Raw genomic sequence first — 17081 nt, 5'->3', positions numbered from 1 at the left:
TGTGTGAAACCATATTACAGATTTTTTTGTTAAATTTGTACTATTAGTTGGTGCTTTTTCTAGGTAACTAGAAGAAGCTAAATGAACTTTTATGTTTTGGTCTGTACTGATTTGTCTCCTGCTTTTTGTTTTTAAATGCATGTGTTGGTTTTGTCAGGCATGATCTGCAGCAGCGTATGGCTGAAAAGGAAGCAGAGAAACAACAGATCCAGGAGGACACCAAGGGACTGACTGAAAAAAGCAACCAGCTCGCAGAGGAAATGAAGGGGAAGAACGAGGCCCTGAAGAATGTGGAGAAGTAAGAAGGCCTAACTCATTTAAACTTGCAGGGGTGATGTGAGTGTGGGTTTAATTTAATTTATTTATTTTTATTTGGGAGACGGATGTTGTGGGCTGCGCAATGCGTCTGTTTTGTTGGTATATCACTTGGCTGTCATTGTCCCTGTCTCAGTATTGTATCTTTTGTATTCTCAGAGCTAAGAGGGGCATGAGTGATACTGCCTGTCCTGACAAAATACACTCATTACCCCACCCTCTTCTTTCTCTGAAATGGCAATTTAGGGACATTGAGAGCTCAGATTTCTCAGCTCAGTGAAATGTTGTGTTATCTACCCAGGAAATTGGGCAAGTTAACTAAGTTCATTGAGAATCAGAAGGAGAAGTTCACCCAGTTGGACCTCCAGGACGTAGAGGTGCGCGAGAAGCTGAAGCACACCAAAAACAAGACCAAGAAACTGCATAAACAGCTACCAAAGGACAAGGAGAAGGTGTGTTGAGCAATGACTGAACATGAAGTTTAAACAGTATAATTATTCAAAGTGTATTTCGGGTGTATATTTGATATAGTTTCTCTGACATTACCATTTTCAAGATACACGGTTTAAGTTTTTGACTTGTGTGCAGCTTTGATTGTTTTCGAGTTGTTTTGAGTGACTGTCTAGTTGCATGGAAATTGTTGCAGGCAAATTACAACATGCAACTAATTGCATGAAAGTTTCACCATGTAAAGATAACCTTAATTATTATAGATCTTTTTAAATTATGGTTAAATTAATTGATTTGGTTACCATCATACAAACCCATTGTATTACACTTAATTCGGTTCACTTTATTTCATAAAACAAATATTTTTTTGTGTGTTTTCATCATATGCCGAAGATCCACCAAGTCAGTAATAGTGCCTTGCAAGTAATGCTTTTTTTCTACTTTTCATGATTTGTTACAATCCTACTTTCAATATAAGTAACAGGGTTTTAATCCAAGTAATTTTAGACGGTTCCTGTTGGTCCAATCATAAAACTGGCTTTGCAAACTATGCCAAATAATGAAAAATGACAAAAATTAAGATATACGATTTTGTTTTGACAGTAGCAATACATTTTGTTAGGTTGTTTTTTGTTTATTTACCTGCCATATTAACGTTTTAGAGAATTTCTCTTGATTTCTCTTAAATCAAGAACTATCTTGCAATAACCTTTAACTGCACACATGGGCTGTACACAGAAGCATTTTAGCATTTGTAGATGCATGAGTAAGGAGCAATTTGGTTGTAAACGTTAAATTCAATCAGTCCCGTAAAGAGTTCTCGTGAGAATAGTCTTATAGGCTGCCGTTAATAAACAATGATACAGTGTGTTTTAAAATAAGTGCCATTTGCCTGACACATTTATTTTGCGGCCAGGCCAAACCAAAGCAAGAACCGTTGCAATATAATTTTCTAGAACATATAAAACCATAGGCCAGTTTTAATGGACAGCATTTTAAGAGAATTTAAAGAAACTCTTTATTTCTCTTCCACATTACATGAATTAATGTTTGCTGCATGCATCAGCATCACTGTCAAAGAAGTATACAAATTTCAATAAACGCATTTATTTTTTTATTTTATTTTTTTGAGTCCTATGTACTTTTGGTGCCACAGTTAATTGTTTTATAGGTAGTCTTAATAACGTCAGGTTTTTGTCCGATCCACAAAGTTTCCATAGGATAACTTGACAGTAATTCCTCCCTGGAGATGCCTTAAACTTTGCCAATGTAGTGCAAAATTAATGTTTATGACCACATGCAATCAGCTTTACGACTCATGGCTACCACTGAATTCTATGCTGCTTGCTACGCAGTGATGGTCCTTCCGATGTGCCACTTGAGGGAGATTACACAGGCTTACACCATTGAATTCGGCTTTCCCAAAACCTTAACAGTTCTCTTGGCTTATTTTCAGCTTATTTGAAAGTGTCTTGCGTTTGCTGTCTTTTGCCTGTTCCTCTCCCTCCTGCATCAGCCTTCATAAAGCCAAAATAATCTGGTGGTAATAAATGGGAGTGATATTTTGGGGGAAGAGAAGGGGGGGGGTCGTAGGGGTAGGGCAGTCCAGCTCTCTGGAGTGCAGTGTTCTGCAGCATGCCTGTGAAGTATAGCTTTGTGTAACAATCGCAGCAGTTTCCCTTTTCACTCGCAAATTAACCCTATAGTAAAGGCCCTGCTCACTTTCTCCCTCTTCTTTTCCATGGATGGCACGGCAGGAAACCTGGGTTTACACAGCTGTCTGGCACCTATGATCTGAGAGACGCAGCATCAGGCTGTGCTTTTTGAACGATTTTATTTGTTTTTCCCTCCCAATTTAGTCATAGCCAATTCCCAATATGGTAGTAGATCTCTGCATTGCGTTTTCTAACATTTGAAGCTTGTGTGTGTGTGTGTGTGTGTGTGTGTGAGAGAGGTTTTTATTCTTTTTGGGGGGGGGGGGGACAATATGTTAAAGCTGGGCTTGTCATGATCCTGCAGTTTGGGCCATATAAATAATTGTGACTTAATAATTTAACTTCAAGTTTTTTTTTCCAACTGATGGAGAGTAAAAGCCTGAAGTGGCCAAATTAAGTGTTGAGCTATCTTGTGTTAGCTGTCAGTATTTAGTAGCTCTCAACTTGCAACAGACACTGGTTGAGCTCATATAAACAAACATTGCCCATCGCTGCCCTTTACTACTTTCTTCTGTTTAGATGTGTTTGCCTCAATGCAACTGAAATGCACCCATTTCACATTCTGTTTAATGTAACACAGGCATATGATTGTGAAGGTTAACAAACTCGCAAATAGTTGCAGTCAGTTTAAGTAATTACCATCAGATGTTTATGGAATAATTGTAATGGGCCTAGTCCAGGCTTACTTGACTGCTTGAAATGAGTGTAAAGATCTCACTTGCATTCATACACACATTTTGAAAAGTAGCATGAAATAAGTGTTGGAGGAAGTTGATGCTTTCCTCTTTATACGGTATCATTCTTGAATAAGCTTTGGCTCTCCTTGTCTCCCTACGGTTAGCTGGAAGAGGTAAGAAATGTTCCTGCCAGCAGTGAGAAGATCATTATGGAGGCCTCTGCACAGAAGGAGGAGCTGGAGAGGCAGAAAGTGAAGGAGGAGGAGGCACTGGCCCAGGTGATGGAGAGCCTTAAAGAGGAGACCAGCGGCTTGCAGCTGGAAAAAGAGGTTTGCCACACTTCCGTCAACAGTGCATGATACTTTTATGACTGTAACCTAAGCTGCTTGCTGAGAAGAATGTTACAGTGAAGTGGATTTGCTAAGTAGTTATTGACGTCTGGGTTTATTTCCTTCTGTCCCTGGAAACTCTTAATCTTTTGCATCTGGGAAAATCAAAATGAGACACTGAAGGTCTAAAAGAATTAAATAAAGGGTTTTGTAAATGTTAGATTGACCCTAAAATAAATTGTTGAATTCAGATTAGCTATAATACTGTAGCAGTATATTTAAATTCAATGCTTTATTTACTTACTGTGGTCAAAATTTGGGGGGGTTGTGAGAATTTTGAATCTGCAAATCTCTTTCTATTTTTTTTTTTTTTTTTCACCAATTTTTGATAGTCTATTGAAATTGTTATACATGTATTAGCTGTCTTAAATTCTATATCTTTGCTTACACAAGTCATTGTGAGCTGGGAGTTTGGTGAGTGTTATCTCCCTCATTGTATCTACAGCAAAAAGAGAAGGAGCTTCTGGAGCTGAGTAAGGCTGTGAATGAGACTCGCTCACAAATGGATGTGGCTCAGTCAGAGCTGGACATCTACCTGAGCCAGCACAATACAGCAGTATCACAGCTCAACCAGGCCAAAGAGACCCTACAGGGCACTGCTGACACACTACGTGAGAGGAGGGCTGCTATCAAAGAGCTGCAGGTTAAAATACCGAAATGTGAGCAGGAGCTCAAAAAGGTATGTCTGCCTGAATGTTGTATTTGTCTTGTCTGTGTTTCATAAATGCTGAGTGAAGAGTGGAGCAGAAAACAGTGTTGAAGTTAAAAGGCTTGTGATATGGCTGGCCAGCTGTCAGTTAAACCATACTCTAGAGATGCAGCACCCCTTGGCAACTGACCTATAAAAGCTGTCCAAATATATTAAATTTCTCCTTTCCAAAACAAGACATCTTAAGTAATCCAGAGTTGAATGTGTGCAGGATGAACAGGAGCTGGCACAGATCTCTGAGCAGGATGGGCAGGTCCGGGCAACGGTCAGTGACATGAGACAGAAGGTCGAGGAGGCGAAAAGCTTTCTGTCCTCCAACCGGAGCCGTGGCAAAGTGCTGGATGCCCTCATGCAGCAGAAACGGAGTGGCAAGATCCCTGGTGTCCTGGGACGCTTGGTAAGATGCTGCAACCAGATAATCTGTCTGTTTAAAATGACACATTAGATTTCTTACATAACTGGGGGTATTTTTTTGTTTTTTTTTTTGTTCCCCCACCCCCTCTCTAGGGTGACTTAGGGGCCATTGATGAGAAGTATGATGTTGCCATCTCTTCAAGCTGTGGCTCACTTGATAACATCTTGGTGGACACCATTGACACGGCTCAGAAATGTGTCACCTTCCTCAAGGCCCAGAATATTGGCGTGGCCACTTTCATTGCTCTAGATAAGGTGCTAACAAATGAACATGTGTGGGCTATGCTTTTGAAGATGGTTCTTTAGTAAAGACAGTTGTTCTATATGGAACTATGAAAACTTCCATAATCCTTTGTATATATTGTTATAGCTTTCTATATAGAAAAAAAAATTATAAGGGTTTTCAAAATGGTGCTGTATAGAACCATCTACAGCACATTGCTTATCAGTCTGAAGAACCCTTTGACAATGCAAAGAAACATTTAAATATGCAAAGGTTCTTTGAGTATTTGATTCTATATAGAACCATTTCTTTTACTAAAGAACCTTTTGAAGACCCATCTTTTAAGTGTGTGGTGAAATATTGAACCTTACTCGGAGTATAATTACTGTGACCACATTTATTTTATTTTTTTTTAATTTGGTTTATTCCATATGTATTTATTTACTGAACCAGTAGTCTTTAACATCAGACTAAGCATTGTTTCCAATGTTGGTAGATGAAAGTGTGGGAAAAAAGCATGGGTGCCATCTCCACACCAGAAAACATTCCCCGGTTGTTCGATATAGTAAAGGTGAAAGACGAAGCCATCCGGCCTGCATTCTACTTTGCTCTGAGAGACACGTTGGTGGCTAAAGACCTGGAGCAAGCCACTAGAGTGGCCTTCCAAAAAGAGAAACGCTGGAGAGTGGTTACTCTGCAGGGACAGATCATTGAACAGGCTGGTACGATCATTTTATTTAAATTGATCATATCACAGAATACACTTTTTCTTTTGCTCACATTTGCACTCTTATTCTTACTCTCAGGCACTATGACTGGAGGAGGAGGGCGTGTAATGAAAGGCAGAATGGGCTCTTCTATTGGCACTGAAGTCACACAGGAACAGGTGAGATCACAAACCCACTTCCATCTGTTCCACATTAGACCACAGCTTTGGAGACCATCGTATTTCTGACTCTGTGTGTTTATGTAGCTGGATCGTATGGAGAGTTCCCTGAAAGAGAAGGTGGTGCAGCTGCAGGACTGGCAGCAAAGGAAACAGCAGCTTGAGGAGAAGGTGCAAAAACAGAGACGGGAGCTCAGAGACATGAAGAACACATTGGAGAAATACACAGCCAGCATTCAGGTCAGCCAGAATACACAACTCAGAAGGCTCTCTGAATGCCTTGACAGCTTTAAAAAGAAGCCTGGCTATTTGTACTCAGTCTCAGCATCTCTATGTAAAATGGCATCTCATGCAATTTGGTATAAAATGTATAGTATTGTCCTGCAAGTCCAATTCAACCAGTGGTCATACCATTATGATGAGTGACTAATACGATGTAGGCCATTTTATTCTCTGTAGAGCCTTGAAGAGCAGGAAATTCACCTGAAGTCTCAGATGAAGGAGTTGGAAGCTAATGTTATTGCAGCTGCCCCAGACAAGGCTAAGCAAAAACAAATGGAGAAGAGTCTGGCTGCCTTTAAGAAAAGTAGGAAGCTTATCGTTTCATTTGATGTGCTTGTATAATTAGAGGTCTTAACTTCCATTGATTTTAAAAAGAAAATCCCATTTTAAAATGTTTGGTTCTTTAGCTCAACCTCAAGATAACTGTCATAGCACTTATAGCATCTAGCTTATTGTCTGCTGATACCAAATACTTGCATAATTAGATGATCAGTTGGAGCGGGGTGAAAATGTTAAACTGTAAAGTGGTGCGACTCCCTAAGATGATCATTTGATATCAGGAGGTTTGGCATTCTAACATCTGAAACCCTGTTTTGTCTCTCAAAGACTTCGAAGCTGCCTCCAGCAAGGCAGGAAAGGTTGAGGCTGAGGTGAAACGACTCCACACCCTGATTGTGGACATCAACAGCCACAAGCTGAAGGCTCAGCAGGACAAATTGGATAAGGTCAACAAAGAACTAGATGAATGTTCCTCAGCCATCACTAAAGCCCAAGTGGCCATTAAGACTGCGGGACGGTGAGTGAAACCCCTTTCCCACTTGTTAAATTAACTTTTAATAGATGTACATCCAAAAATACAACCCCCCCCCTGTATCACTCGTATTACATCGCGAAAGCAGAGGAAATTAAAACAGACTAATAGGTGATTTAGGTCCATGAAATGTATTCCAATCAATTCAGCTGTCCATGTCTTGTCTTCCCTATAGTAATCTGAAGAAGTCTGAAGATATAGTAGCTCGTCTAGAGGCCGAGATCGCAGAGAACGAGAAACTCATGGAGGAGCTTATGGAGGTGTTGAAGAAACTGGAAGATCAAGCAGGAGAGATCATGAAGACTTGCCAAGAGGCAGAGGTACATCGCTGTATCTGGGTCTAGATTTGTTGAAAGCTGTGTTTCAGTCTTTATAATGTGAGAGCAGTGTTGTACTTTAGAAGATTCTACATATAGTTATTACTGTTTAATATTTTTAAATGGCTGCTGAACTGGGTTAACAGAAGCTAGCACTCCATTCACTGTTCCTGTGGTCTGCCTGATCTTTAGGAGGCACTGCCAGAGGTACAGGAAGAACATCGTGGAGTCTTGCAGGAGATCAAAGCCATCCAGGACCAGGAGCATTCTCTGCAGAAAGAGTCCCTGAACGTCCGTCTGAAAGTGGAGCAAATCGACGCAGCCATTGCCGAGTGCCAGAATAAGATGAAACACTGGGAAAAAGAAGTGAGTGGTTAAATTTAGGATGGTAGTTTTCTGTTATCTCAATTCATAGATTTTTGGTTATATCAAAATATAACTGCATGTGTCCTTTCCTTTTCAGTCCACAAAGATCACTCTGCATTCGATTGATGATAAACCAGCAGAAGAACTGCCTAAGTTGACCCCAGTAGAGCTGGAGGCCATTAAGAACCCAGATGTCATTAAAAATGAGATCGCTCTGCTGGAGGATCGCTGTGCCCAGATGAAGCCCAACCTAGGAGCTATAGCAGAGTTCAAGAAGAAGGTACATGAACGTTGTTTCGACTCAGATATTGTTTCATTGATTTTATTCATTGCCTGAAATGAAGGAAAACCATGTACAGTGCTATTTGAACGAGATACATGAGGTGAATCTGGCAATTCAGTATTTTTGTGGACTGCTCATACATCATTAAAGATTCCAGCACCTTTTACTTACTATAAAAAGAGCAGTAGAAATAACACTTGGTTAAATTAGTCCCATACTAATTGCTTTGTCAGCAAATGGTCCGTTATATGCTGATGTGTGTTTTTAATAGTATGGAGAAGAAGCATTTTCTTGTTCATTGGCTTAAATAAAACTAATATGTACTGTGCTACCCAAATGTTTGTCTAATATTAAAATGGGTAAAAAATATGGAATTTTGCTTTTATGCAAATATGTTCACTGTTGGCTGATTCTGAAGCTAATGGTGATAATACACATTCAGTTAAGACAGCTAGGTATATGGTTTAGAATTTTTTTTTTTTTCTTCATAAACTTTAGAAGTGTTGTGCTAAAAATGTTGTTACCCCCACTTCCCCATGGAAAACTAATCCTGCCTAAATCACACTTAATGCTTGTTCATGCATTTGTACTCATTACTTTGTCTAGGTTGCCACTGTCTCCATCCTTAAACATCTTGTTTGTGTGCATGTGCAGGAGGAGCTGTATTTGCAGAGAGTATCTGAACTGGATGAGATCACCACTCAGAGAGACAACTTCAAGCGGGGGTGTGAGGACCTACGGAAGCAGAGACTGAACGAGTTCATGGCTGGATTTAACATCATTACCAATAAACTGAAGGAGAACTACCAGATGTTGACACTAGGTGGTGATGCAGAGCTGGAGCTAGTGGACAGCCTGGACCCTTTTTCTGAGGGCATCATGTTCAGGTGGGAACACCCAGTGACACAAGCTGTAGTGAAAAATCAAATAAGTCACTTGCAACATGTTCATATTAAAGTTGGTTTTAGATAGACTGCATAACTAATATCTGTAATTTCTTTAACCTTTGGAGATTTTCTCATGCATTGCTGGGATTGTGAGTGTGAGGTGAAGTTAACTGAAACCTCCCCTCCTTCTTCAGTGTGCGTCCCCCTAAGAAGAGCTGGAAGAAAATCTACAACTTGTCTGGAGGGGAAAAGACTCTGAGCTCTTTGGCTCTGGTCTTTGCTCTGCACCATTTTAAGCCTACACCTCTCTACTTTATGGATGAGATAGATGCTGCATTGGATTTCAAGAATGTGTCTATTGTGGCCTGCTACATTTATGTGAGTTACATATGTGGTCTTCCTTTTTTAAGGAATGTTAATATTACTGCTGTGCTACTTACAGGTTGCAAAGTATAGTAGGTTCTAACCATAAGTGTGATTGGGGATTTATGCAGTGTTTATATTTATGTACACATTGCCACTCTTCTGTTAGCTGCATATGGCTGTTATAAGGGCATTTAACTGCAGAGTTTGAGTGAAATGAAATCTTATTAATCCATCCTTATGACTCCAAGTTTTGTCTGGGGTACTTGGTATATTACAAGAGCTTGTTTGTACCACTTGAGGTTTCAAACAGCTAAGAAGGGCACACCTATACATTCACACCACATAGACGTCTACTCTGTCTAGGTCAGAGGGCAGGCACCACCACATGTACATTTGGTTACTGGCTAGAGAAGTTTAGAGTAGTTGGCTTTGTTTCTTCCCAAATGTTAGGACTCCATGTTTTTTTTCTAGGGTGCTGTGGGATCAGTAACGTTATTGAACTGGTGGGAATGGTTTAGAAGTACAAGGAGCGGACTGACAGAGCTTTTGAAGCAGTTTTTCTTAAAACAAACCACAATAAAACCAGAGTGCTGTGATACATAGTACCACACTGGAAAGAAAAGAACGAAACCTAACGAAACCATGCTCGCCTACTCTGCAACAAAAGGTATTTAGCTAATCTAAAAAAAGGGAACAAAAGCTAACTGCTCTAAACCAAAAGTACATGTGGCGGTGCCTGCCCTCTGACTTGGGGGAACTAGACAGAGTAGACATTTACGTGGTGCGAATGTATAGGCGTGCCTCTCTTGCCTGTATGAAACCCCGGGTGGTACAAACAATCTCTTGTAAAACAAAGTTAAGTGTGCAGGTATAATGCTGCAAAGTACTTACCCTAACATAGGCTTGCACACCAAAAAATACCTAAAACAAATCACACTCCCAACATGAAATTAAAACGGCGCATGTGATCAGTCCTCTCAGCCATCTTGAAGGCATGTTTTAAAACGGGCTCCTTCCCCAACTGCACCAGCCAGGCCTCTTGATTAGTTCTCCTCACATGACTGTTTGCAGAGCAGGTACCTCTGTGAAGGAATAGACCAAGAGGGACACAAACAAAACAAAAAAAAAATGCGTGCTTACATGTAACAATATATTTAATGCTTATTTAGTTATTTATGTGTTTCAAAATGGTGTGCATTATTTATGCCAATTTTCTGAAACACTAGGTTTAAACTAAACAGATTCAAGACTTTGGAGGCACAGGTCATTTATTTACATACAGTCAGCATTTCAACATCTTGATTTTGAAATGAATGTTCTATACATTGAGTTGTAGACACAAATTAAGCAAACATAACTTGCCATCTGTCCTGATACTTGTTAAGCCCTGCTCAAATTTAATGCGCTGATCCCACCAGTCGGCTTATGGCAGACACACTGCTTCCCATACAAAGTGAATGCAATCATTTGGAAGGCATTGCCATGCTACCAATGTATATGCAGCATTAATTTACCATAGAGCAGTGGTTCTCGATCTTTTTAGATTCCCCTGCCTTCAACACTCTTGATGCAACTAATGAACTAATTAAGAAATCCTTCTTAATGTGTTTTTTTTTTTTTTTTTTTTTTTGTAGCAGAGAAAGGAAGGCTACGTCATGCAGGGCAGGGGTTCTTCAGGACTAGGATTAAGAAGCACTGTTCTAAGGCAGGGGGGGGTGCCCAATCCTAGTCCTGGTGATTTTTGAGATCCTCATCCTGAAGACCATGGATGAGATGCATTAGATCAGGGTTTAAGCTGATTTTTTTTTATGGTGGTAGATCTTAATTTTTTTTTGGTTTCGTTTTGTTTTAATTTTTAAAGAACTAATCATTCAACTCCTAAGTGGAGCTCCACAGCCCAATGTTGGGGGGGGCTTTGTACCCCTCTAGCCAACACTTGGCAGTGAACATGGTGATCTCATGTGCAGCTGCTCTAGAGAACCCCATTCTGTTGGTCAGTGCTTTGCTATAGAAATTGGTTAAAAGGAGGGGGTCTGGATAGTGTATGTATGTATGTATGTATGTATGTATGTATGTGCTAAGTTTGACTTTAGTGTAAATCATGTAAAGCAATGACAGCCTTGTCCACTTTTAACAATTCAGCTTCAACGCTATAATTTACCAACTAACTGCTGTCTGGCTTTCTCTTGATCAGGTGCTTAGTTTTCAGAAAAGATGACAGGTTTTTATGTAAAACACCACCATCTGTCGATTTGGTTAAGCCTGTTCAGTTCCAATTTCGTCAGGCATCCGACACATGAGGTCAAACAAGGAAAGGCTTGGTTATACACTTGCTTAAAAATGTGACTCCTCAAATGACACTCCGTTTTATAGCTTTTTCTTGAAAGGCTCTATATGACAGCCTCCTACGTTTACTCCTCTTGATTTTTATTTCTTTTATCCTTCTTACCTTCCAGGAACAAACCAAGAATGCTCAGTTCATCATAATTTCTCTGAGGAACAACATGTTTGAGATGGCTGACCGCCTGATAGGCATCTACAAGACACACAACACCACTAAGAACGTGGGCATCAACCCCAAAACCATTGTCCTCAAGAATGTTGAAGTTGCATCAGGCTGAACGCACAAACGTGTACATTTCTAAAGTGATGACTTTAAAGGTATTCTGTGTTTTTGTCTTTCAGATCTTTACTGTTTTTAAGAAGCCTTTAATTTCACTTCTTACATTTTTCTCTACTTTTCTCATGTGTAATTTAATTCCTTCTGTCTTCCTGTTTCAAATGCTGCTGTTTATACAATTAAAATTTATATAAATGATTACATTTTTTTTCCCTTTCTTTTGAGCACATCATCTCTGCTCCCATCCCACAGATTGTATGTATAAATTCAGAACCTCCCTGGTTGTTTCAAGTTATAAGCTTTCTCTAATAGCAAGTTCTTTCATGACGCAGCCACCATCTTTTATAAACTAACCTCTGTGGAAATGTGCTACAGGTGTTGAATATCAGGGGCTATGGATATGGCTGTTTACTTATGCATCAGCCCCCCTGTATAATAGTAACCCAAGTAGTTTCAGATGCGTGTCTTTTTCTATAAAGGTTGAACGAGGAAAAATAAAGCAGACCAAGGAAAGAAGTTATTATTCATTCACCAAAATCTTGACAATCCAGAGTCAGAAATCCAGTATTAAAGTTCAGTAGCAAAAGTTAGGAAATAAAAAGTAGAATAAAACATCAGTGGTAAGGTATAAAACATTAGTTGGTAAGTTAAGGTAAGAGATCAGAGCTAATGTGGCTTATTTCATCTTGACTGCATACTTAAGTTCACTCGAGTTAGAGCTGTACCGGAATAGGAGCTACTACATTGTGGCTTGTCCACTCCTGAGATTAAACTAGCAAGCTTCTGTTCAGCTTGCTTGACTGAACATGTGCTAAACCAGTTGTCGCTCATTGTGTCCAAGGTCAGTGTTGTACAGCACTTTGAATCATGTAAACCAAGCTATATTTAAGAGTACCACAGATTTTTATGTGGTTAACACAACTGAATTGTTTTGAAAAAGAAGGCCATGTGTTGGTAGGTGCTCTCTCCCAGAGCAGAAATATACGAGCTGAATTTAAGGCCTAGGTCTCGAAGCATGCAGTAGAGGAATGTTCCTGATCCACGCAGTGGAAAGGTCAGTTCGGCTACTAGACTTTTGACCGTCTGACTAATCTGTGATAGAATGGAGAAGCCAAGGGATGCTCCACCCACAGGGTTGAACCACAAAAGCAGAAGTAGCAATAGCAGCATGAGTAGAAAGACGGCAGCGGTCGAAGACTGAAACCAGAACCATGCTTTTCCCGATGTGGACAGTGGTGCCCCTTTTGTGGAGCACCCTTTTATGCCGCAGGAGATTTTTGGGATTGGGCCATCTTCCAGCCTTCCGATGGTCACGTTAGCCCAGTGTTCCCCAAGGAAGTCCCCTGCTCGGGGTGAAATGTGAAGTAAAGGGACCTCGGGCAGCGCTGTCTGCGTCAAGGTGTTCACCCTCTCCCTCAAATGGTGCACTTTCTCCAGAAAACCAAGTGGGGACTCCTCTTCTCCAACACATGAGCTCACAGAGATCAAGTCAAGCTGTTCCTCCTTCATCTCCTTCAGTTTCTCAATGAGGGGGTCATAGGTGCAGGCTAGCCGCACATTCACCCCATCCAGAGCTTTCATGAACAGCTCTTTCTTGTGAGCAAGAAGGCGCTCCAGGCCCTGGAAGAACTGCACGACAGACTCACGGTCTTGATGGACTAGGCCCTCATATCGAGCTTTTTCTTGCTCCAGACGTTCAACCAGGGTGCAGACCTCTTCCCATCGCCTGTCGGTCAGACACTCGACAAGCTTGGCTGGGGTGTCACGCTCTTTGATGTACGCTGTCTGGAGGTCATCAATGGTGTGACCCTGATGCTGGCCAATGGTCAGGCAGAAGCCACATATGAGCTTGCAGTCCTGAACGCAGTAGACATTCAGAGGTTGGCGAGGATGTTCGAGGCAAGCCGGAACACGGGGCTGACCATCACGCTGGTACTTCTCTATAATGGCACGCAGGCAGACGTTGATCGGAAGGGCGTCCACGCCGTTGGGCGGCAGCTCCACCACACTGCGGCAGTTGGGGCATTTCAGTGGGAGGCGAAGTGGGCGCCAAATGGAGAAGTTGGAAGAAACCTGGAGAACATTCTCCAGACAGCCTTTGCAGAAGGTGTGGGAGCAGGGAAGCACTCTTGGATCGTTGAAGAGGGAATAACAAACGGAGCAAGTGAGGTCCTCCTCCAAGTTCTCCATTCCACAGTAGAGGGGAGTGACTGCTGTTCTCCTGCGCTCACACTTTCTGAAAACTACAGAACAACAACAGTCTTTGGTGTATCATTCATTTTCTATATAAGGAAGCTCATTTGAGCAGGGCTCAGAACATACATTACTCCTCAAATCACATGCCTGCGGCTTAGCACAACGGCAAATGAAAATTAAAGAAGGAGGCCGTGTTCATTTGGCTAAATGGATGTGTAGATAACTGTTGACTAGATGTAAGATTTGTGGATGTAGGATGACACTAGTGGGAGTCACCCAACAATCTGCCATGCCAGCAGTCTGGTTCTCACTTATCTGTTAAGAGCTATTTCGGTCCAATAATAACCAGGTTTGAAAGACTGGGTCAGCAGCAATTACTCTCACAGAATGACAAAGAGCCTGAAGCATTATTAAGTCCATATTTGAGGTCAGACTGTATGTCCAATACTTTGTAGACACCAACATTTGTTCTTAAATCAAGGCCCTCTCTTCTGCAGTAACAGCCTCTATGCTTCTGGGGAAGGAATCTATCAAATGTTGGAACATAGCTGTAAGGTTTTGACTGAATTGATCCACAAGAGCATTAGTGAGGTCAGGTACTGACGTTGGAGTAATCCAGAACTGCTCATTCAACTCATCCCAAAGATACTGGATGGCGCTCCAGAGCCCAATGCTTTGGGGCTTTATACCTCTCTAGCCAACATTTGGCAGTGGACAGGGTGACCTTAAACTCGTGTAGCGATCAACGCTTTTCTAAAGAGACTGCCAGTGTGAGCAGTGGGTGCACCTCAAAGCAGCCCAATTTACTCATCCAAAGGGGTGTCTGGATACCTTTTGGATGTACAGTATATAATGTACTCAGGTCAAGTACAGGGCTAAGTGTTAGACTTGCATGTAAACAATGTAAAGCAATAATTTCCAGATATATGGATCCAACAAGTCAGGCTTTAAAGAGAACAGTCTTTTCCAAATGTCTACATAATTAAGTGCTTGAGATGTAATCTGTCATTCAGGGTGGTCTGGTGTGAAATGCTTGACTGTAGAGACTCAGACTTCTTTACAGTGGTGGTGATGGGAACCAGGGGCCACCATGACTACAACACAAATATAGTCATTTTATTTACTATCAAAACCACCAGTGAACCTACACATGTCTTCTGAGCTTTTATATGAAACGATGAGTTTTTTTTTGTTTTTTTTTAAGTGCTAAATATTTTTTAAAAAAAAAAAGAAAAAAACATTTTGTGTGCTATTTTATCCATGCTGTTATAGGAATGCTCTGCATGTACCTCTGTCATGAAAGTATTTAAAGAATAAGTTTCAGGCCCAAAACCTAAGTGTATTCGTATTTGAGTTTCTAGAACAGAGCATTTCACACCAAACCACTCTGAATGACTTTGCTTGCATCTTAATAATTATGCAGATATTTAAAAAAAAAAAATGATGGAATTCCCCTTAAAGCAAGAACTTACTGCATTTTAGACTGAAAGAGCAACATAACAGAATATCCATTTCCTACTCTTCATAGATGTAGTTCTCACATTTCACTATGCTGTGTCACAGCACTGCACAATAAACTTGTTCAGTGAGTTTGTAATCCTGGTGGGATATACTGGGTCACACTGTCTGATCCACACTAGAAATGCAGTAAATGTGGATATCCAGACGAAAAGGCCTCACTGGCTGCGGCAGCTTAGAAAACTAACCTACTTTTGGACGACAAACAGTAGATCATTCTTACTCATACAGGTCTTAACAGTATGAACACTAACACTGCAGAGTACATAATTCCCATTCAGGCTTATGTCTGACCTGCTACTTTGCCTCAACAATAAATTCCATAAGTACAAACAGCCATATAGTTAGGATTCTACATTTACTAAATAACAGCCATAATGGGTTCTGTTAAAAGGAGAATTCCACTATTTTTTCAGTCTTTGAGATGTAACATCATTCAGAGTGGTCTGATGTGAAATGCTTCAGATGTGTTTACAGTGGTGGTGATGGGAACCAGGGGTCGCCATGACTACAACACAGATATAGCCATTTTATTGACGTTTATTTGTGCACGTGTCTTCGAGTTTATGTGGAATGTTGGTGATGGTTAAAAAAAGTGAAATCTGAAAATAAGTTTTCTTTGGGAGCTATTATGTACCCCTCCACCATGAATGGATCAAAGTAGTTTATCATAAAAAATGTCTCAATAATCAAGCAGTGCATTCATAAGCACTTCATGTAGGAACTTTCTGTGAGGGAGATTTTAGAGGTGGACATCTGGTTCCTATCACCACCACTGTGAGCAGTTCTGACTCGGCAAGTTTCTCTAGAACAGAGTTTCACACCAAACCACTTTGAATGACTTTACATTTCAACCATTTAACTATATAGAAATTTTGAAATATCGGTTGAATTGCCCTGTTTCACAGCGCTTCTTTGCCCAACACAATGACTCACAAATAAGGACACAAGACAAAAACAACGGCCGTGTTCAACGTCACAGCAGCGTTTCAAAGTGTTTTTCACGCAATAACGCTCACACCACAAATCTATCTGCCTAAGAACCACGTATGTTTGACATCATTCGACATGTTTTGATCGTTGCTCAGAGAAATTTGCGTTAGACAGGCGCAGTTTGGGGTGGGACACTTTCTAAGCCTTAATATATTGAACGCACCCCAAACATACGGCGGTTCTTTTACTTTTCTTTCTGTGCGATGCAGTGTACTTCAGAAAACGAAAGTAAATGAAAAACACGACGTTTAAATGTCTATATTTCTGAATAAGTCCGTAACTAAATACTGTTTCGGACTAACGAGGTTGAACTTGGATTCCTCTTCGTCAGCTTCTTTTTCGAATTTTCCCGTTCCACCTTAAATGCCGCAGCAGTTCCATTCTTGCGCCTCAGGCCAGAAAGCAACGGCTGCAGCATTTAAGGTGGAACGGGAAAATAAAAAAAAGGCTAACTTTAGCTTTTGTCTCGTCGCGTCGTTCAAAAACAAATAAACAAGTACATCGATACCAAACAATAACAGACTTTCTACTGGTGTCGTGTAAAACCTAATGATAAAAAGAGTAAATTTATTAGAGTCGTGTAGCCGGGAGACTCACCTGGCGTTTCCCACGGCAACAATAACCGTCTGCTGTAGTGACGTCCGATTCCTGAACTAATCAGCTC

General features: G+C 40.8%; 2 protein-coding genes across 6 annotated transcripts in view; one reads left to right on the top strand and one right to left on the bottom strand.

Annotated features, from left to right (window-relative positions):
• The window catches only part of smc4 (structural maintenance of chromosomes 4), a 25243-nt gene extending 13335 nt beyond the window's left edge, over positions 1–11908 (top strand). For both annotated transcript variants that reach the window (XM_017691836.2, XM_017691835.2), the window contains 17 exons: positions 158–298; positions 617–767; positions 3322–3486; positions 3992–4225; positions 4467–4652; positions 4763–4924; positions 5389–5614; positions 5699–5778; positions 5866–6018; positions 6238–6364; positions 6667–6856; positions 7047–7191; positions 7381–7554; positions 7652–7834; positions 8492–8724; positions 8919–9102; positions 11547–11908. In XM_017691836.2, the coding sequence (XP_017547325.1) occupies positions 158–298; positions 617–767; positions 3322–3486; positions 3992–4225; positions 4467–4652; positions 4763–4924; positions 5389–5614; positions 5699–5778; positions 5866–6018; positions 6238–6364; positions 6667–6856; positions 7047–7191; positions 7381–7554; positions 7652–7834; positions 8492–8724; positions 8919–9102; positions 11547–11711 (2899 nt within the window). In that variant the 3' untranslated portion in view covers positions 11712–11908. The remainder of the gene's footprint in view (positions 1–157; positions 299–616; positions 768–3321; positions 3487–3991; positions 4226–4466; positions 4653–4762; positions 4925–5388; positions 5615–5698; positions 5779–5865; positions 6019–6237; positions 6365–6666; positions 6857–7046; positions 7192–7380; positions 7555–7651; positions 7835–8491; positions 8725–8918; positions 9103–11546) is intronic.
• trim59 (tripartite motif containing 59) lies at positions 6984–17081 on the bottom strand. Of its 4 annotated transcripts, none has more exons than XR_001857598.2 (4): positions 17015–17081; positions 9982–10172; positions 8623–8747; positions 6984–7541 (listed from the first exon to the last, which is right to left on the bottom strand). XR_001857598.2 is itself a non-coding variant. In XM_017691837.1 (2 exons), exon 2 carries the CDS (start codon positions 13898–13900, stop codon positions 12623–12625), a length of 1278 nt encoding a protein of 425 aa, XP_017547326.1. In that variant the 5' UTR covers positions 13901–13953; positions 17015–17072; the 3' UTR covers positions 12213–12622. The 4 variants fall into 4 exon arrangements, 1 of the variants encoding a protein (XP_017547326.1); XR_005129085.1 differs by having other exon boundaries at positions 8645–8747; XR_001857599.2 differs by lacking the exon at positions 8623–8747.

Source organism: Pygocentrus nattereri, chromosome 19, assembly GCF_015220715.1.
Source record: "Pygocentrus nattereri isolate fPygNat1 chromosome 19, fPygNat1.pri, whole genome shotgun sequence".
NCBI classification, from domain to species: Eukaryota; Metazoa; Chordata; class Actinopteri; order Characiformes; family Serrasalmidae; genus Pygocentrus; species Pygocentrus nattereri.
This window is presented reverse-complemented; position numbering and strand designations above follow the sequence as displayed.